General features: G+C 33.2%; 2 protein-coding genes across 6 annotated transcripts in view; one reads left to right on the top strand and one right to left on the bottom strand.

Annotated features, from left to right (window-relative positions):
- The window catches only part of Sesn (Sestrin), a 318,966-nt gene that overhangs the window by 22,645 nt on the left and 275,329 nt on the right, over nt 1-20,992 (bottom strand). For all 5 annotated transcript variants that reach the window (XM_072522665.1, XM_072522663.1, XM_072522666.1 and 2 more), the window contains one exon: nt 8,733-8,903. In XM_072522665.1, coding sequence (XP_072378766.1) covers nt 8,733-8,903 — 171 coding nt within the window. The remainder of the gene's footprint in view (nt 1-8,732; nt 8,904-20,992) is intronic.
- On the top strand, nt 1,024-1,984 carry LOC140433064 (uncharacterized). Its single transcript, XM_072521127.1, has 2 exons — nt 1,024-1,223; nt 1,322-1,984. Exons 1-2 carry the CDS (start codon nt 1,071-1,073, stop codon nt 1,982-1,984), a joined length of 816 nt encoding a protein of 271 aa, XP_072377228.1. The 5' UTR covers nt 1,024-1,070.

The following is a 20,992-nucleotide window of genomic DNA, read 5'->3' as shown; positions in this document are numbered from 1 at the left end:
TTGATTTTTATGAATTATTTTTGTTCTACTTGTACAATACTTTCCAACTCATTCTGTACGTCTTGTTTGTTAACTTAAACACATTTCTTTCGATTTTCCTTGTTACTATACCTTTCGTTACTTACCTTTTTATCGATATTCTTACTTGTTTGCAATTGATTTTGTTTAAAACCGTTCACTTCTTTAAATCTAGATATTCTCTTCGTGTTGATTTGTTAATTTATGTCTGCATTGTCCTCTCTTTCGTGCTTGTATCTTACAAAGCTCAACAGAATGAACAAATGCAACTTTTCGCGCCATACTCGGCATTCTCTAGATTTAAGGAGGCCTATGAAACGCATTCAAGTATCAAAACCACACGCCTTCATTATTATTCGTAGCCAGGCTAGATTTTCATAAATCTCACAACCTTGTTTCGATTGAATTTATTGTCTTCTTCTACTCGCTTTTGATAATCGCTGTCTTATTTCAATATTTTGATAAAATCTCCGTTACTTGTGGTTTCGTTAGTGCCACAAAGCACTCTAAGGTAACTAATCAAGGTGTTAAATGTGTCTTGTGTTCTGGTTCTTATCAGTCATATAAATGTTTGTATTTTTTGGGACTAAACGGCTTCAAGAACTTTTTTCGTTGGTTAATCCACATAATTCTTGTGTACGTGGCCTGATTCCACCTCATTCGAAACGACGAATTGCACGGTTTGCGAATCACGGTCTCGCTTTTGCTTCGTTTGTTAACCAACGCTCAAATTCATCTTGTTCCTTTAGACAATCACTTCAAATACCAACATTTCTAATTTGCATCACAAACACATTTAACGTCCTCGTCTATTTCGTGCTTTGTGTTCTGGTTCTCACTAGTCATGTAAATGTTTGTATTTTTTGGGACTAAATGGCTTCAAGAACTTTTCTCGTTGGTTAATCCACATCATTCTTGTGTACGTGGCCTGATTCCACCTCATTCGAAACGACGAATTGCACGGTTTGCGAATCACGGTCTCACGTTTTGCTTCGTATTATTTTTGTTTGGACGTGTTGGGTTGGGTTTAAACATAAGTATTTGGAACGAATATGGATGAAACTACAGAAAAACGGTCCAAAAAGAAAAGAAGAGTTGTTGATAGTTGGAAAAAAAATAAAACCAAGAAAATGAGAAACTCTGGCGAAGAATATGTTTCTCTAGTCAATAAAAAGACCGTTACAAAGAAAATGCCACCAGCTGATGTAAGTATGGTTTAAAGAGATACCTATCTAAATAGACGTTAAAACATAAATAATTTTTTTTTGTTTAAATCTATCTAAATAATCCAAAATTGTTTTAGGTAAAATGCAAGTGTCCACTAGCATGTAGATCCATAAGACTGGAATACCTTGTTGAGTTGTACAATCATTTCTATGAAATGGCTGATTATAGTAAGCAGCAAAGTTACCTACAAAGGTTTATTCATCCCCAATTAATCAAAAGGAGACGTCATGGTCAGTACGAACATCCCAGTGAAAGTAGGAGAAAGCACTCTTTCACCTACCATTTACTTTTGCCTGGAGGATCTGAAATAAGGGTTTGCCTCAAAACATTTTGTAGTACGTTTGCCGTAACTCCAAGAAGAGTGCAACTTTTGGGAGAAAAAATTCTTGATGGTAAAATGGATATGTCAGAAAAACGAGGAGGGGCTCGACAAAATATTTTCAAGACTGTCTGGACTAACAAGATTATAGAGCATATCGAAAGTTTTCCAAAAATTGAGAGCCACTACGCAAGGGCGAAAACCCCGGATAAGCTCTTCTTGTCACCGGATTTAAACGTAAGTAGAATGTACCGTGCATTTTTAGAGAAATATTGTGCGGATTATCAGCCGCCTAACAAACCACCAGTGACTAAACAATGGTATAATGAAATTTTTATATCAAAATTTAACTTATCTTTTGCAAGGCCTAAAGTAGATACATGCTCCACATGTGATAGTTTGGCTGTTCAAATAAAATGAGGAGATAAAGCTGCTGTAACAGAACAGGAGCTTCACCATCGGAGAGCAGAGGCGGCTACAAAAGCAATGTCAACTGAGACCAAAAATGCATGTACAAGTAATTGCTATGTTCTTTCCTTCGATATGCAGCAGCAAATGTACATTCCCCAATTAACTCACTCCGAAATGTACTATTCACAACAGCTTGCACTGTGTAACTTAGGAATTCACGATTCCATCACAGGAAAGGGATTCATGTGTTTATGGACTGAGGACTTTGGGAGAAGGGGTGCCTTGGAAATTAGCTCCTGTTTATATACTTACCTTACTAAGGAAATTGTCAATCACGGAAAGAAAAAGCTTATTTTGTGGTCGGATAATTGTGGGGGTCAAAATAAAAATCAGTTCATGATCGCCATGTATTTGACCATACTAGCAAATAACGTTTTTGAGGAAATTATTCATAAATTTCCTGTAAAAGGACACACTTTCCTTAATTGCGACAGAGATTTCGCAATCATAGAAAAACGTAAAAAAGTGTGTAAGGCTTATACATTGATGAATGTTGTTAACATCATTACTAGTGCGGCCCAGAAAAATCCATTCTCGTGCATGGTGGTTAAGGACTTTTATGATTTCAAAACCGTTGCCTGTGATAAACTGAACACAAAGAAGTTAGGAATTTCAACAGCTACGCAGCTTCGTCTTACAAGAGAGAAATTTGGTACGGTGATGGTGGCTAAAGGACATAGTGAGCTCGCTGGATGGAGTGAGACCAATGTACTCAAATCTGGAGTTACATTAGAAGACTTTAAAATCATAGACCTTCAAAAAACTAGAACTCACTTTGGTATCCCAGAGAAAAAAAGAACAGATATTGAAAAAATGGTCCCTTATCTTCACGATGATGCCAAGAAGTCTACTGTAGGAAACAACGGTTAAAAATCTGGCACTTAAAACGTTTTGACTTGCAAACCTGATGGCACTTACAACGTTTTGACCTTAGACAGATTTTTGAATTTTTTTTTAAGTAAGCTTTGTTTATTGTTCCTTTGCGGTATGTTTGTATTATATAATACCTTTAAACTAATCCTTTTTCAGTATGTTACATTATAAGAAATAAACATGTTCGATAAAAAACTGTTTTTTACTCCTCCTGAAAAATTTATAATTTGGCACTTACTACGTTATGGAAATGCACGCTTCATATAAAACTGAAACTGTTTGTTTTAATAATTTAACCCCATATAAATACAATATTTACTTTCTTACAGCTAAATTTTGCATCATATTCGCCAGAAACAATTAATTAAAAAATAAAAATAGCGCCCGAAGTTGGGAAAATTTACGCCAGAAAATAATAATTGACGTTCGCTGCAAAGAAACCAAAATAAATACAAACACTTCTGAGACGCTGATGAATGGACGTGACATTTTAAGAAAAAGATTTTAACAAAGGACCACACAATGTTCGAATGTTTCGAAAAAAAAAATTAGATTCCATTTTACCCTCCTTAAGCGGAGACATCCCCTTGGGCGTTTAGGGTGTCTCTTACCGAGTGACAAGGTAATTGCCTTTGTTTGAATTTAGGTTTTAATCTTAAATCCAATTATGGGCATAAAAGCGGCAAGGGTCATATTCAGAAGCCCCGCATGTAGGGCTATTTTAGAATTGAGTTTATATATGCACAGGAATATGTTATAAATTAAAGAAGGGTAGAGAAAATTGCAGGTGATTTTATCTAAAAAAGGAACTAATAGTACAAGATCCCACTGCAAGATCATTACGTCCATAACTTAGTTAATTAAACTAACATTTTTACTACATTTAAAATTAGGAAAATTGCCAGTCAAAAGTCAAAATACATTATCTTTGATAACTCGCGTTTTTAACAGCTGGCAACTCTATTTGCGACCATTTTTCTCAGGCAAACGTATATCATTATATTAAGAAAAAAATTAGCTTTAATTTGATATAAAAAAATGCATATACGCCATGATCAGCGTATTTTATTTAAAAAATAAATGAAAGAAATAAAAATTTTTGCTCAAAAATTAATTACTATTAATGTATTAAATTAATTAAAAATATTTATGGGCTCTTTTTGACTGGCAACCTATTATCGATGTATTCTCCTAATTTTAAATGTATGTAAAAATGTAAGTTTGATTAACTACGTTATGGACTTTCTGATCCTGCAGTGGGATCTTAGACTATAATATATACTATGGTACATACGATTGGGAATTAAGCACAAACTCAATAGCAATACTTTATGTTTTATGTGATTTGTTGTGCGATTTCCAACTCTTAAATCGTTTTCACTGTTTATATTGTAACACTATTTCCGATCTGAAAGTCAAAAGATCAAATAAAATAAAGTATTTTAGTTATTTATACACCTGCTGGCTATAACTGCGAACTGGGCGGTTGATTAAATCAGAGCTTAAATTTGATAAAATCGTATGCTGCTTAAGTATACCCACGTATGTTCTAAAATCGATGATTTTGGCATCGATGGCATCTTTTCTTTCTCCATTTTCCTCCGTACTCTATCTGAAAATGGATAGGAATGTCCATGTTTTTGCATTTTCGTTAAAACTATAAAATTATTTCTCAGCGGCTGATATCGATAATCCATTAATAATAAAGATTCAGTGGCTTGCTTTTTGTGCCGATTAACACAAAGGTTTTTTTTTTGTAGGATTATCAACAACAAAACTTACAGTCATCTTCACAAAATAGCTTAAAATTAACACCAGCCACCCTGAAAACATGAGACCACGATTTTCAAACCCTTATTAAGACGGGCTTTTCAAGGAGCCACCTAGTAAATTACTGTTTGAATAAATATTATTCTCATTTTAAAGTAATAAATTGTCTGTATTTCTTATTAGAATTATTTTTTGGCCAAAATTACAAATTGTGCCAGATTTATTATCCTACCTCAAATACGCTCCAACATCTGTCGATATAGAACGTTCATTTTCAATGTACAAATTAGTTTTAAGACCGAAAATATTAAAAAGCATTTAGTTGTAGCTTTCAATGATATGATTAAAATGTTTAATTATTAATTAACAATTATTTAGTTATTGATTTATTATGTTACTAACGTTATGTTGTCTAAATATCCTGCGCGACATAAGTTAGCGATATTGTCAATATAATCGTAACGGTACTTCATTCTGCATCAATTATTTGTAAATAAACAATTAAAAATTATTAGAGTTTTAAAAAAACATGAAAATTTGAGACCTTATAAAAAGAATCAGACTAAAAAACACATTATAAGTATAAGTATTGAAAAAGCCCCTGTGCAGCCATTTGAAAAAGACCTTTGTTCTGTCAAATGGTGTAAACAAATAGATTTGTTTAAAAACGACTTGACCGATTGTGCCCTTCTTTTGCAAATGTCATCATCATCATCAGTAGCTCGACAACCCTTTCTGGGTCCTGGCTTGTTCTAGGATTTTCCGCCATTCTGTTCTGTTCATTGCTTTGTTTTTCCAGTTGCTAATCTTAATGTGTTTTCAGATCTTGTTCCACTTGTTCCATGTATATAAGTTTGAGTCTTCCCTTTGACCTTCTCCCTACCCGGTGTTTGCCTCATTATATGTTTTGGTGTTTCAGTCTCCAACATCCGTTCAACATGGCCCATCCAGCGCAGACGTCCGATCTTTATGGATGTTATGACCTCGGGTTCATTGTATGCTGTGTATAGTTCAAAATTATATCTTCTGCGCCATATGTCTTTTTCTTTCACCCCCTTATATATGTGTAAGAATTTTTGGTTCAAACGTACCTAATAGGTTCTCATTGCTTTTCGACAGTGTCCATGACTCTGATTCATATACAAGGACTCTGATATATTTTGCATTTGGTTTTTCTTGTGATATTGTTAGATCTTAGATGTTTAATTAGTCCATTATATGTATGTTTCATTAGCGATATGTATTCTTCTCTTAACTTCTTCACTGACATTGTTATCTGCGGTAACTAGTGAACCTAGATATGTAAAAATTTTCACGCTTTCGATGTTATAGTCTCCTATTATCAGATTCTGTAGGTTTCTTTGGCCTGTCGATTTGTTGGCCTTCATGTATTTGGTTTTTATGTAGTTAATGTTTAGGCCACTGTTTTGTGCCGCTCTTTCTATCGCATTAAATGCTTCTATCATCTCTCTTTTGCTTCTAGCTATGATATCAACATCATCTGCAAATGCCAATATTTGTACACTTTTTGTTCCTCTGGTGTTGACTTTTGACTCTCTAATTATTTTCTCTAATGTGATGTTGAATAGAATACAGGATAGGGCATCCCCCTGTCGTAGGCCCGTGTTCAGATGGATTGTATCTGTTAGTGTTTCTTTTACTATATCAATGAGTTGAGTTGAAATATTAAACTCTTTCAGTGCATGGATCAGAAATTCTTATGGATGCTATCATAGGCACTCTCAAAATCAATGAAAAGATCATGTGTGTCTATATTAAATTCACTAGTCTTTTCCAAGATTTGCCTTAAGACGAAGATCTGATCTATTGTGGGCTTCTGCCTGCAGAAACCACATTGATATCCCCCAACTATTTGTTCCGCATATGGTCTCAATCGGTCATACACAATATTTGAGAGTATTTTATATGCCACAGTTAGTAGCGTTATTGCCCGGTAGTTTTTACATTGAAGCTGATATCTCTTTGTATGTAGTGGGATAATTACTACGGTATTCCAGTCTTGTGGCAGTTGTTTATTATTCCATATGTTCACTATTAGTTCGTGTATCGCATTCAATAAGGAGTCTCCGCCTTCCTTTAATAATTCTGCGCTAATGTTGTCTAATCCAGGGGACTTGTTGTTTTTCAGTCTGGTAACTGCTTCTTGCATTTCAGCTACTGAATGGGGGTTGTTTCTCTGGTATCCATTTGATCCAGTATAATTCCATCATATAGTGGATCTTCGTTTTTTTCAAACTTTTTTTTGAAGAATTCTGTCCATCATTGTAGTATTTCACTGTTGAGTTACTATATCTCCTTCTTTGTCTCTGCACATCATTGTTCTTGGTTTAAATTCTTTTCTACTTTTGTTAAGTTATTGGTAGAATTTTCTGTTTTCTGATGGTTTATTTAGTTCTTTCATTTCTTGGAGTTTTTTTTCTATGTGTTCTCTTTTCTTTCTGCGACGTATTTTCTTCTCTTCCCTCCTTAGCATTCTATATTCCTCCTCTGCCTTTCGTGTTCTATGTCGTTGTGGTAGTCGTTGATATGAATTATTTTTCCTCTCTGTTATGTTACGACACTCTTCATCTAACCACTATCCTTCAGTTGATTTGAGCTTTTTTTGTAGACCCAGGGTCTCTTTGGCCTCGTCTTGTATGATGTTTTTACACGCTTCCTATTATCTGTTTATATCCTCGTACTTGTGTCTGTTTTCTAGCATTCTTTTTTTAAATTCTTTGTATTTTGCCTTTTTGCTGCTGTCTGCTAAGTTTTTATTTCATATTTTTCAATTTTGGATCCCTTCTCTTTTTTAATGTTTGAGATTCTGGCTCTTATTCTACTTTCCACTAGGTAGTGATCCGAGTCTGCATTTGCCCCTCGTCTGCTGCATATGTTTGTTACATCTGAGTGATGTCTAGAGTCAATAATAACATGATCGATCATGTTTACTGTAACCCCATCTGAAGATCTCCACGTTCTCTTATGAATATTACTTCGCTGGAAGTATTTGCAAATGTAGTAACTACATACAATCTCACATGAAATGTATTTTAAATGTTTTTATTGTTTATTTTAATATTTATAAACAATTGAAAAACTTGCTTACTTTTGGGTTTAATTTGTAATATGTTTCTTGTTTATAAACATTTTTTAATTTAGAAAATCTCATTTTAAAGAGAAGTTTTTTCAAGAACGTCGTCTATTGAACGTTTTTATCTAGAATGCGTAGTTTTTTCACAATATTGAAATGAATGAAAATTTTTTTTTTGCTTAAATGTCATGACGCTGTAAAAGGTTCGATAACCACGAGATAATACGCTTTTTTTTATTAACTTTTCCTAGATATTCCAGCTAAAAAATAGCGCCCAGTTATTTTTCGACTTCGTTTCATGGGGTAATAGACTATATACAACTATAACAACTTATAAATTGAATTTAATTATTTATTTCTTTGAATAAAAAAACTAGTGTTAATTGTTGATGTAGATATGTGACTTAATTGATTTATAAAGTTGTATAATTGTTGTTTTGTTTATTTAATATTCAGCTGTATCCCTAACTTATTCAGGTTAATTCACGTTGTATAATAAATAAGTTATTTGCCTATATTGCATACATGTTAAGATTTTGCCTTTTTAATAAAAATATTTGCCTATGTCGGCACCTTTTTCTTTAATTTTTAATGTCTATAAATCCGAGCTCTGGTAAATGAGTAGGACTACAAAATTACAATACGCCTAGATTGTTGGAAGATTTATCTGCTGTATATTCAATTTGAGCTCTGTATATCTACTTTATCCTAGTGACTTCGCTTTCACTTGTCTTATTTAAAATAGAGCATCGTTAAATGTCGTTCCGAATCGAAAATAATGTATCAGCAGTTCATATTCTGCCAATATAATTACTGTCCCTTTTCCATTCAATTACAGTCTTTGCATTTTTTCATAGCAATAAGACGAAAAATTAATTATAAAAAGAAACAAACTTTATTTTAAAAACAACTGGTTCGTAATAATGTACTAATATATACGTACAAGTAACAGTTGCTTACCATAATTGCTATATAGTGCCTATAATCATAAGGAAGTGGTCCATCACCCCTTAGGATGAAATTTTGAGTCTTTAGAAAGTGGTCCAAGTAGGTTTTATGATACCCCATTACTTGACTAACGTGGTCCAAGCGGTTGTTTTGTAAGAAGGCATCCACGAAAAGCGTGTGGGTCTGAAACAAAAAAATATATAAATATAAAAATTATCGGTAATAGATACAGACCATAATTATTATATAAAATGTATTTCTATATCCTTACGATAATTACCCTCGAGAATTACTATATTATACTAATTAAATGTTTCCTTGCCATTTGAAAATTTCATACAAAATGCAAAGAGTAAGGTTGACAGATAGGTCCTAACGTGTTATTCAAAATAGTTTTGAAAAAATTTGTGGGTATTTTAGACTCATATAACACGAGCAGTGCTTTGGAAGGAAGCGAGTGGGGTACTGTGTGACAGAAAAATTCCAATGAAACTGAAGGGAAAATTCTAGAAAACAGCCATAAGACCAGCTATGATGTACGGAACTGAATGTTGGGCACTTAAAAATAAAGGAACAACGAGTGCATGTGGCGGAAATGAGAATGCTTAGATGGATGAGTGGATGACAAAAAAAAAAGGATAAAATTAGGAATGAGTATATTAGGGGAAGTCTAGGGATGGCTCCAAGTGTTGCCAAGATGAGAGAGCATAAGTTAAGATGGTTTGGTCATGTTCAAAGTAGAGACGTTAATTACTAAATACGAAGAATTGCTGATCTGCGGGGTCCTGAAAGTAGTAGGAGAGGAAGACGAAAAAAGATCTGGGGGGAGACCCTTAGGCAGGACATGTCGGTAAAGGGTATTAATATTAATATGACCCAAAATAGACACTGATGGAGAAATGTAATTAGAGAAGCCGACCCCGCATAGGAATAAAGGCAAAGAGAATGATGATGATAACACCAGCAGTACTTTCTACATTACACAAAAACATTAATACTCCGATTTTTACTCCATGTCCATGCAGGTGAGAACCAGATCATTTTTATGAATAGTATAGTTAATTTAAGTAGCGATCTGCATCGTGTAAATATGACGATATCAAGAAACTGATACCTAAACATGAAGTGACCTCAAAACTCCAACCGAACGTCTTTAGTTACCAGACCCAGTCAACTCGTGGAAGGCGAGAAATGACCAAAACTCTTGTTGTATTTTGTGTAAAACTAAAATATGTGCGCATGTCTTCTCCTAAATTAAGACCAAAATAAAGCAAAGATTATTAATGAATGAACATATCTTAGATAATATCTTTAAGAATTCCAAAAAAATTTAAGTGAAGAACATAAATGGTTGTTAGTAATTAAATTTGTGTTAAAAAATTGGTGCTAACCCAATTCTGATATTAAAATTAAGATAAAATGCTTCTGTACTTTGTAACTACTCACTCTACTAATTAAATGTTACCGGTTTAGTGGAGTAAACTTTACCGTCTAGACATCACATTAAAAATCTAACGGTATCAAATCAGTAGACCTAGCGGCGATTTAACGGAGCCCTTTTCATTCTTATTAACTCAAAACTAAAATAATCACCAATCAAACCAATTTTAGGTTGTAAAAAAAGGCTTAGGAAATCAAAAATATTTTACACTTTTATCGCAATTTTAACTCAAATAACCAATAACTAACAGAAAGTTAAATATATCGGTAAAAATATCTATATGTTCAATTTATTTAAGAGTTAAGTAAATATCATGAAATCCGTGATGGTATCCCCGGTATATTCAGAGAATTTCAAAATTCTTTTGAATAATTTACATCAACATTTTTCACCACCAAAATTGCGCGATCACTGAGCCAATTATGATTCAAGTAATTATTCAGTATAACCGGAAAGACAATTACAATTAATTCAAGTTTGGTCCTAACAAAATTGAAGAAATTATCTAGTTGTATTTGGATGCAGTTTTATTGTACCGTCTTCGTTTATTGTACTGTAAAAATGTCTTAAAAATATCTTAAAATATAATACCAAATAATGTAAACCAAATTGTAACAGATAAATTTTAACGGGTTTTTACCCTGATATTTAGTGGCTAAAAACATGTACACTAATTAAATTATATAGACAATGTAAATTTTAAACAAACTATTTTTAAAATTGAAATTGTTATGACACTAACTAAATTATATTAACAAAATTTTGTACCTTTCTGTCACTGAATGCCTAAATGAGACTGTTCTCCACTATATAGATTTTAATCACCACTCAATGTCTTCGTTCTCAGCTTCGGTTATCCCTGTTTTTGTGAAATTACTTTTTTCAATTATCAGCTTCCACCAATTTAAAATATTTTTCTTCTTAATAGCATTTATATTTATTCTTCTTTTCAATATACCAATATCCAATCACCAAATATATTATATAATTTTAATTTTCAATTAATACTTCTTCCATTATCCAATCACCATTTATACATAACATAATTTTTAATCTTCAATAATATTTTCTTTATACTGTTTCTTAATCTTCATTTAACTCACTTTATTGAACATCTGTACCTTCTGACTGACTATCTTGAAACTTACTGAACAACTAACTGTAACTAACTTTCTTACTAACTCTAACTAACTTTCTTACTAACTGGACTGGCTGTATTCTATCTTGAACTATATTGAAAATAGGACCGACTGACTTTATACTGTAACTGTCTGACTTCTTACTAACTCTATCTAACTTTCTTACTAACTGACTGGCCATTTTGAATCCAAATCACCGAGTATTTATATCTTTTCATTGTTCCAGAATCATCTGGCAAGAAATCATATTCGAATTGTTCCATATTCGAGAAAGTTCTACCGCAAACAAAGGTTAAATTCTGTATTCTAGAGAATTCTTTACTATTCTATCGAGAATTTTATTGACATTTAGGCTTTTCAGATCAGAATATAAACTTATATGTAATTAAAACAACCTAAATTAATAAACTACACTACCTCAAATCCGTAACTATATGTAAACTAAACATTTTAAATAACAATAACCCCACTTTATATTCGTAATTATTATTTAAATGTCTGTCACTTTCAGAGTATGTATATCTGGTTGCCTATGCACATGGCTCACTTAAATACATTTACAATATTATAATTATTAAAAAAAAAAACCTTTACACTTATTACATGCTAATTTCTTAAAAATGCCCTCACATAAATAATTTTTATAATATTCCCTAGTATATAACTTATTCAAATAACCAAATACTTTTTATATATAACATTATCTAGTGCGTAACTTATAAATTATTTTTAATCACTATTTTTCTTTCTCCTATATTCTATATCATTTCAATATATATATATATATATATATATATATATATATATATATATATATATATATATATATATATATATATATATATTATATATATATATATATATATATATTCATTCTAGAACAAGATCATAATCATAATGAAAAATAATCTATTTTTGCTCCCCAATTTATAGTGTATATCTATTCCTATAAAAAAAAAACAATAAATTTCAAATTGCTAGATAAAAATATTAATGAGAGGGTGCAGCTGAATAAAATGTGTCTTAGAAATAGCTTACAGCTGTGACCCAATTTTTTTTAGATATTTTACATGTCTCGGGGCAGATGTGGTATAAAAAATGATAAAAGTGATATGGTTGTTATTCTGTAATTGATATCTGGTAAATAACTGATAGTATAACATGATATAAATGTGAATAGATTGTTGATGTGAATACAAATGGCATGTTTTATTTTTCAAAAAAAAGTAGAAAAAAATAACTGCAATACTATATAACAAGAAAAAATAATAAACTGAGTAAAACACACAGCGGGAGTCAGGAAAGGTTAAAAGTCACTATTAATATGTTTTATGATTGAAACACAATCGCAGCGAAGTGTATAAATATAATAATAACTATAATATAATCACACTCAGAATCACCTCAAAACATGGCTGTTTACCTACAATATTGAGGCCAAGTAAGTCACCTGTCAAATTGGCTGAAACAAAGCGCCAAGTAGTAAAGAACTACAGGTTAAAATAACTCATTGTTTTATAATAATCTTTTTTAAAAACGATTTCCGGATTGAAGATCGAAATGTCAAAACCAATGTGAAATTTAATTTTTATAACAATCAATAATTGTGGTTTAATCCCATATAAATACAATACTTAAAATAAAAATGATGATTTTGTGAAAACAATCAAATAAAAAATATGGTAGGTGTACGAAAAAAAGACAAACTAACTCATAAGATTTATATAGACTTAATAAAGTTACTGGAAGAAAATAGTAACGTAACATTGCATGTTGAAATTTCTTTCATTTTGGAATACTACCTAAAGAACTATCTGTTGGTTTAAAATCTCTGTCTATGTACAATCAGTTAATAAATATAGTTTTAGCAATTATGTTTTTCGTAATAATTACTTATAGTCTCATAATATTATCAATAGCATCCAGTTACACTCAATATAATTAATAATGGTATGCCTGTTCCATACTGCGTCTGAAAAAATATGTATGTAGGCGCCCACCGGTTATTTAATATAAATATTTAACCCATTTTTGAATGCATAATTAATTCGGAATGACAGTAGAGTTAAAAATAATTAATAAACTGACTGAATTAATCCTACAATTAATGCTAGTGTGTTGACTTAACTAATAGTGGAGGAAAATATTAAAAAGAGATAACTAGCTACTTGTATTTGTTCAAGGAGATAACTTGCAGCCACTGGAATGCATTGTTGTTTGTTGAAATAGTGTTTAATCATGCATTAGACATTCGGTTCAAGTGCTTTTACAATATTTTGTGTTTAAAGATTATACAAACATACGAGCAGGATATAAAATCAATTATTTGAAATATTAATGAAATATTTTCATTTCTACCAAGTCCATTTCCTCTATTCTTATATTGTCCAAGATTAAGTACCTACCCCAAATTATGACAAGTATTGTATAGTTGAATAATATATTCAATCTATTTTTACACTTGCCTTTTTAATCTTTTTTTGATTAGCTGTTCTAAAGACCAATAAGGCTCCGGGCCCAGATGGAATACTTGTATGTTGAAGGAGGGGAGTGAAATTATTCTCGGAGAATTAAAAAAATTTTTCAACGAATATCTTCATAGAGGAGAAGTCCCAGATGATTGGAATGACAGTTTGACAATACTTCTCTTCAAAAAAGGACTCAGGGGAGATCTGAAGAACTATAGGCCAATCTTCCTGCTGTCCCAGGAAATGTACACTGTTTATGAGAGTAATAACTAACAGGTTAACGTCGAAGCTCGATAGCTATCAACCGGTAGAGCAGGCAGGATTCCGAAAGGGTTACAGTACAGCGGATCATCTTCTTACACTCAGAACGCTAATAGAGAAAGCCAATGAATATCACTTGAACTTATACATTGGCTTCGTGGATTATGGTATTCGACTCCATAGAACTTTGGGCAATAGAGAGAGCTATGAACAACTGCAGGATAGACTCCCGATACAGAATGCTGATACATAAATATTTACAAGAAAGCTACAATGAAAATACAAATAGATGCGAAAACCAAAGCTATACCAATCAACAGAGGAGTTCGCCAGGGAGATGTTGTCTCACCAAAACTATTCACACTTGGACTGGAAGACGTGTTCAAAGACATTAACTGGGCAGATAAAGAAATAAATATTAATGGAAGAAAACTGAGTCAGTTGAGATACGCTAATGACATTGTAACATTCGCTACAAGTTACGAAGAACTACAGACCATGATGACGCAACTATTTCAAACTTCGGAAAAAGTAGGTCTTAAGATGAACTTGCAAAAAACAAAAATAATGACAAATACACCGAAAATTAGAGAAATAACAGTAACATTAGAACAGTAAGCGAATACATCTATCTGGAACAGATAATGAAAGTTAACAAAGAAAAACAAACTGCCGAAATTACCAGAAGAATAAGGTTAGCGTGGGCAGGATTTGGAAAACTGAGTTGGATCTTGAAAAGCACTAAAATATAACAATATTTAAAAACCAGAATTACGATCAGTGTATCCTCCCTATATTCACGTATGGTTCACAGACCTGGACACTCACCAAGTCTAATATGGATAAAATAGTAAAGACACAAAGAGCGATGGAAAGATCAATGCTCGGGGTGAGACTTATAGACAAAAAAACAAACAAATGGATTAGAAGCAAAACCAAAGTAAAAGAAGCAGGAGAACATGCTGCCAAATTAAAATGGAGCTTCGCAGGATACAATGCCCGACTGAAAGATAAAAGATGGAACCACGAAATACAACAATGGAGGCCATGGTTAGGAAAGAGAAGCAGAGGAAGACCACAAATGATGTGGGCTGATGACATTAAGAAGATCGGAGGACACAACTGGAAGCAAGTGGCGCAAAATATAAAACACTGGATTGATTTGGGGGAGGCCTATGTCCAAAGTTGGATTACTTAAGGCCGAAGAAGAAGAAGAAGAAGTTCTAACGAAACAGAGAGTAATGATGTGTTATATGACAAAAAATCCCATTAAACTGAAAGATAAGTGCTATAAAACCACCATAAGACCGGCAATGATATAACTGGTTGTTGGGCAGTCAAAAAAGAAGTACAATAAAAAATAATGAACCTTGCAGGTCGATGGGGCGTTTCTGGTATGACTATTAATATTTACTCAAATAGTCTGACAGTATCATGGGCCCTGGAAGATCCCATAATTATCTCTAAGCAAGTCCCAGATTGTAATTGAGTACTGCCGTAGCGATGACCCAAATCTAAATTTAATATAGCTGCCAAGAAACTCGCGTTTGGAAGGAAATATATGAGCTGATATTCTTGCTAGACAGAGCTCACCCATTCTGCCTGTTGTTTAAGTCAATAATCATTGGAGTGCTCTTCAGTACCTGTCAGGGTAGCCTAAAAGAGTTTGTATTAAAGAGGGAGCATCCTCTAGTCATTGCAGACTTAAACCTGTCCTCCGTCAGTGCCCAATATTGGCCTATAATAATGGATATAATGGGTACTAACAGCTGAAACCACCAAAATGAATGAAATGAGTGAATCTGAAAAAAGATTAAACCAGAGGATCTGGAACCTTTCATATTTATTCAACTGGCATCTAAGTATCATTTATTAAGGCCAAACTTAAAAGAGAGAAGACTCCAAAGACAAATGAACTTATCTAAACTTACGTACAGTGCACAGATTCTAAATATGCCGGTGGGAGATGGCTTCTATGCGTTGTATTATAGTTGGTGTATGAGAGAAAAAGTTTTCGAAATAATGAAATAACAAATTTTATATTATTATTTGTTAGTTCATTATTTTGAAAACTTTCTCTCATACATCGACTATAATACAGCGCATAGAAGCCATCTCCCACCGGCATATTTAGAATCTGTGCACTATATCTATTTATTTATGAATCGTTTATATCATAATATGTGTTTTTTGTCGTTCGTTTATACAATAACCAGTCAGTTGCACGTTATTACTGGTTAATTTTTTATCCACTATCAATTCTGAACAAATTGTTAAATACCATTTAATCTAAAATGAAAAATTGCATAAGAAAATTATAACAGCACATTTCCCAAGCAGGTCTCAACCAGTGGGTCATCGATCTCTAACAATAAGGGGGTATATTACCAAACTATTTGCATTCAACATTACGCATCGACCAATTATGACCTGTTAATTATCATACCCATAATTACACACACTTTTTTCTTAACTAACTACTACTAGTGATTTTGAAATAACCGTAGATGATATCATTGTTATTCATTTGTATTATTATGCGGCAAACGATACAAATGTAGCCCATGGGAGTTGTTAGGCACATAATTCTGTCGTTTAGATTTTTAGAGCTCGATAACGAGCTGAATTACGAGAGTCTATCTTTTTCACCTAATTGGTATAACAGAAAAATGAAATTATGTAATTTGTCAGGTGTATTTTCGGGTAGGATAGATATATGGACATCAATTACGATCATAAATTACGTGTTTGAAATAAACAACCTTTTCGGAGGGTTTAACCAGATACATTCCTTTTAATTAAATGAAAATTATTACCTTTTATGATTTGTGATACTAAATAGTAGCTGGAATATAAATTATTTTAAAAAATAAGTAAAACTGAGTCAAATCGAATGAAATTTCTTTAAGACGATATTTTCCACAGCGGGCATTAAAATAAGTATATAAATAGTTTGAAAACAAAAATGGACAATGAATTTCCGAATAAACAAGAAGATTAATGGAAAAACGAAAACACTTTTTCAACGAAACTAAAAGTCCATAGTAGAAAATGCGGGGATAATTACAACTATTAATAAAAGATAAATGAGGAACAATAAAAGTGATTATCACAAAATTGGATTAAAAACATCAATGGAGAGGAAACAACTAACTTAAATTCTACAACCAGAAATTAGTAAATCAAGAATAACGAAAGAGCTTAGAAAGAAATTGATTATTTGATATTAAAAACGTTGAAAGTATTATAAGAGAAGGCCATCATAAATATTGAAAAGGTATTCTACTGCCACAAGAATACAAGTTCAACAAAACACCTCTCCCACACCTTTAACAAGGGGCGTCAGAAAAGGAAATATGATTTCGCTAAAACTCTTCAAACAAGCATTGGACGACATTTTAAAGATAAAACAAAGGGAGGAATTAATAAGAATAAACAATATTTAAACCACCTAGGTAGACGATATAATTCTTTTAACAATGGGCAAACAACTAGGAAGAATGGTGCGCCAGCTAGAGCAAGAGGTTACAAAAATTGGATTAAATATAAATCAAAACTGCGTTAGTGGCCGTCTAGGACGTCTACCTCTTCTTCATACGATGCCTATCCGTTCCGGATGTTGGCAATCAACATAGCTATCCAAACTTTACTTGCAGCTATTCGTAATAGTCCGGTTGTAGACGTATTGAACCACTTCCTTAAGTTTTGAAGCCAAGATATTTTTCTTCCCCCTGGTTCTCTCTTTCCAAATACCTTGCCCTGAAGAATGAGCTGCAATAAGCCATATCTGTGTTAATTTCTCATAACATGGCCAAGATATTCTAATTTGCATTTTTTGATTGTGTTAGTGATCTCGCATTCCGTGCCCATTCTACGTAGGACCTCAATCTTAGTCACAAGATCCTTCCATGAAATTCGTAAGATGCACCTGTAACACCTCATCTCGAAGGTCTCGAGCTTTCCTAAAGAAGCTTCCTAGAGCGTCCATGCCTCTACTCTGTACAATAATGTAGAAAATGCATAGCATCTGATGATAGAGATTTTGGTACTAAGTGGTAAATCGTGACTTCTGAAAAGAGACATCATCTTTACGAACGCTGATTTTGATTTCCCTATGTGTAGCTGTTTACCCTATCAATTGGCTGTTGTCAATTTCGCGCTTACTAACTACCATTTACTTTGTTTTATTCGTATTGAGATCCAGCCATATTCTCGACTTATATCTGATATGCGCGACATTATTGTTTGTAAACCATCTAGGCTATCTGCAAAAACTACAGCGTCATCAGCATATCTTATGTTGTTTAGACGCACTCCGTTAACTAAGACGCCTTCCTCTAGTTGTCCCAGTGCTTGCTCGAAGATACGCTCCGACTACATGTTAAATAGCACTGGAGACAGAATGCATCCTTGTCTCACTCCTCTATCTATGGAGATTGACTCTGCCAACTGGTCATCCACTTTAATGTTGGCAGTTTGGTTGTAATATAAATTATGTATAATTCGCAAGTCTCTATTATTCAAGCCCGCTTCTTTCAAGATGGATATGAGCCTGTCATGTTTTACTCTATCAAATGCCTTTTTTTAGTCGACAAAACAAATATATGCATCACAGTTGACATCCCTGCACCTCTGGATAAGCACTTGTAAAGCGAATAGAGTTTCTCGGGTGCATAAGGTATCGCGGAATCCAAATTGTGTCCATGACACTTGTGTGTGTGCTGTTGGTTTCTTTTGACTGTGGACTTAATCCATTAGCCGAACTAAAATGACACTTGTTCTTCACATTTTTGATATATTCTGTTATGTATTACTTTTAAAAACGTTTGAAGTAGGTGGCTCATTAGGCTAATTATTCTGTAGTCTTCGCATGTTTTTGCATTTAATTTTTTTGGTATAGTTACGAAGGTCGAACCAGCTTTGGGGAATATTTCCAGTGATATCTCTCTCTCTTGTCGTTTCCTCATTGCTGAGGATCGTGATTTCCTACAATGCGGGCTGTCAATTCTCTCCATCTCTTGCGATTTTGGGCTGCTCTCATGGACTCGGAAAACGTCTCTCCAGTGGCTTTCTGTACTTGATCTGACCATCGGATAGGTGAGCGTCCTCTGCCTCTACGTCCTTCTACGTTTCCGCATACAATTAATCTTTCTAAGTTGTCATTGTCTCTTCTCGCAATGATATATATTTTGTTAAATATAGTCGCTATCCATTGTATTTCTTGTTCGTCCATAAGTTTCCGGATTCTGTATAAAATTTGTCAGGCCCTACAGTATATCTGGTATATTCTTCAATGGTAATCGAGGGTCCAGTTTGGCATTCTATGTCTTCCATGGCAATCTGCCTTTCATCTGCAAATGTTACTTCCACATATTTCTTCCAAGTGTCTAGTCTAGTCTCTCTTCCACACTTAGTAGTGCATTACCTTGGTTGTATGCCAAACATCTAACTCTTCTAGGCTTGTATAAGCCTGCAGCTTCTTTAACTTTTTTGTGCATATAGAATGAATCGTGTTTCTGTTGTAATAGCTGTATTTTCGCACATTGTTTTCTCAGCTGTGTGTCCTTAGCTATTCTAATTGCTTTTTTGATCTTTTTGTCTATTCTTTTGTATAATGTCTTGTCCCGATCTTTGACCTTTCGCCTCTCTTCCATCACGTCTACTTACTGAGCGTAAAAACTCAGGAGTCGTGTGTCCGAAACCAGCCGAAATAATAATTTTTATGCATAAAAAAATTTATCCAGTGGTTCGGATATAATAAAGGATTCTTTAAGACAATGCAGCCGACTTTACTTAGTAACAAAGCAGTTATTCAACACACACATATCACAATATAATTATATATGCAATGTATAATGGGCCAATTGGCCATAAAACAGAAGTGATGACAAATCAAGAAGATGAGTTAATTCTAGTCAAATAAAAAACAAATGAAAGAAATTAGTAAATACATAATATATTTCGTACAGAAAATGGAATCCGGACAACCAAACGACAGAAACAAAAAAAAACGAACTACGAACAAAATCGGCATAGATTTCGTTTGGTAAGCTTGGGCAGATACTGAAAAATAAAAATATCCTCAGTACCAAAAAACAAAACTGTTCAACCAGTGCATTTCTTTCATCCTTATACGTAGGTACAGGTATATGTCAAATATGGACATTCACAAGAGCTAACATAGATATAATAGCGAAGACAAAATAATATAGAAGATAGAAGTTTTATATAGAAAAGAAACGTCACAATACTTAGAGATGGAAACATCTATAAAAACCAAATAGCAAAACTGAAGTGGCAATTCTCCGGCCATACTATTGGATAAACAGACGAAAGATGGAATAAAATTATTGCAGATTGGAAGCCATGGGCATATAACCAAAAAAGTAGCTGTCCTGAAAAATCAAGCCAATTTGATAAAGGAGGAGAAAAATGGAGGAACGACGGGACTACTAATCTCCAACATTGTTAGGGTAGGTAGTGCATACAATCAAAATAGTGATTATGTTATATTTGTACTACGAGCCCTAACAACTAAATGTTCGGACAAACGAAAAAGGGACACTAAAACTTTCATCCTCATAACTTTGCTTATTAAACCAAAGAACGAGATCAACAATACATTAAACTCTATCATTAATAACAAAATATTGAAATGGTTAGGTCTCAACGGTAATCTTTGATCTTGCCCAATTAAAGCGGTTACTTAAAGTTTTTATAGACTGTTGATGACTGGTTCAGAGTGATATTTAGTGACGGATCGAAATTTGATGTTTGCGTGGGAGACTTTCGAAATCGATCAGAAGTAAAAATGAAGCATTCCATAAAGATTGCCTCAAAAGAACTGTAAAGTTTCCCAAAGGAATTATGATTTGGGGCTGCACGTCATCAGCGGGTCTAGGAAGATATGAGGTGGTAGAAGGCACAATTAACGCAGCAAAATATCAAGAAATTTTGATAAAT

Source organism: Diabrotica undecimpunctata, chromosome 2 (assembly GCF_040954645.1).
Source record: "Diabrotica undecimpunctata isolate CICGRU chromosome 2, icDiaUnde3, whole genome shotgun sequence".
In the NCBI taxonomy this organism is placed as follows: Eukaryota; Metazoa; Arthropoda; class Insecta; order Coleoptera; family Chrysomelidae; genus Diabrotica; species Diabrotica undecimpunctata.
The sequence above is the reverse complement of the archived record's forward strand: the minus strand, read 5'-3'. Positions and strand labels throughout refer to the sequence as shown.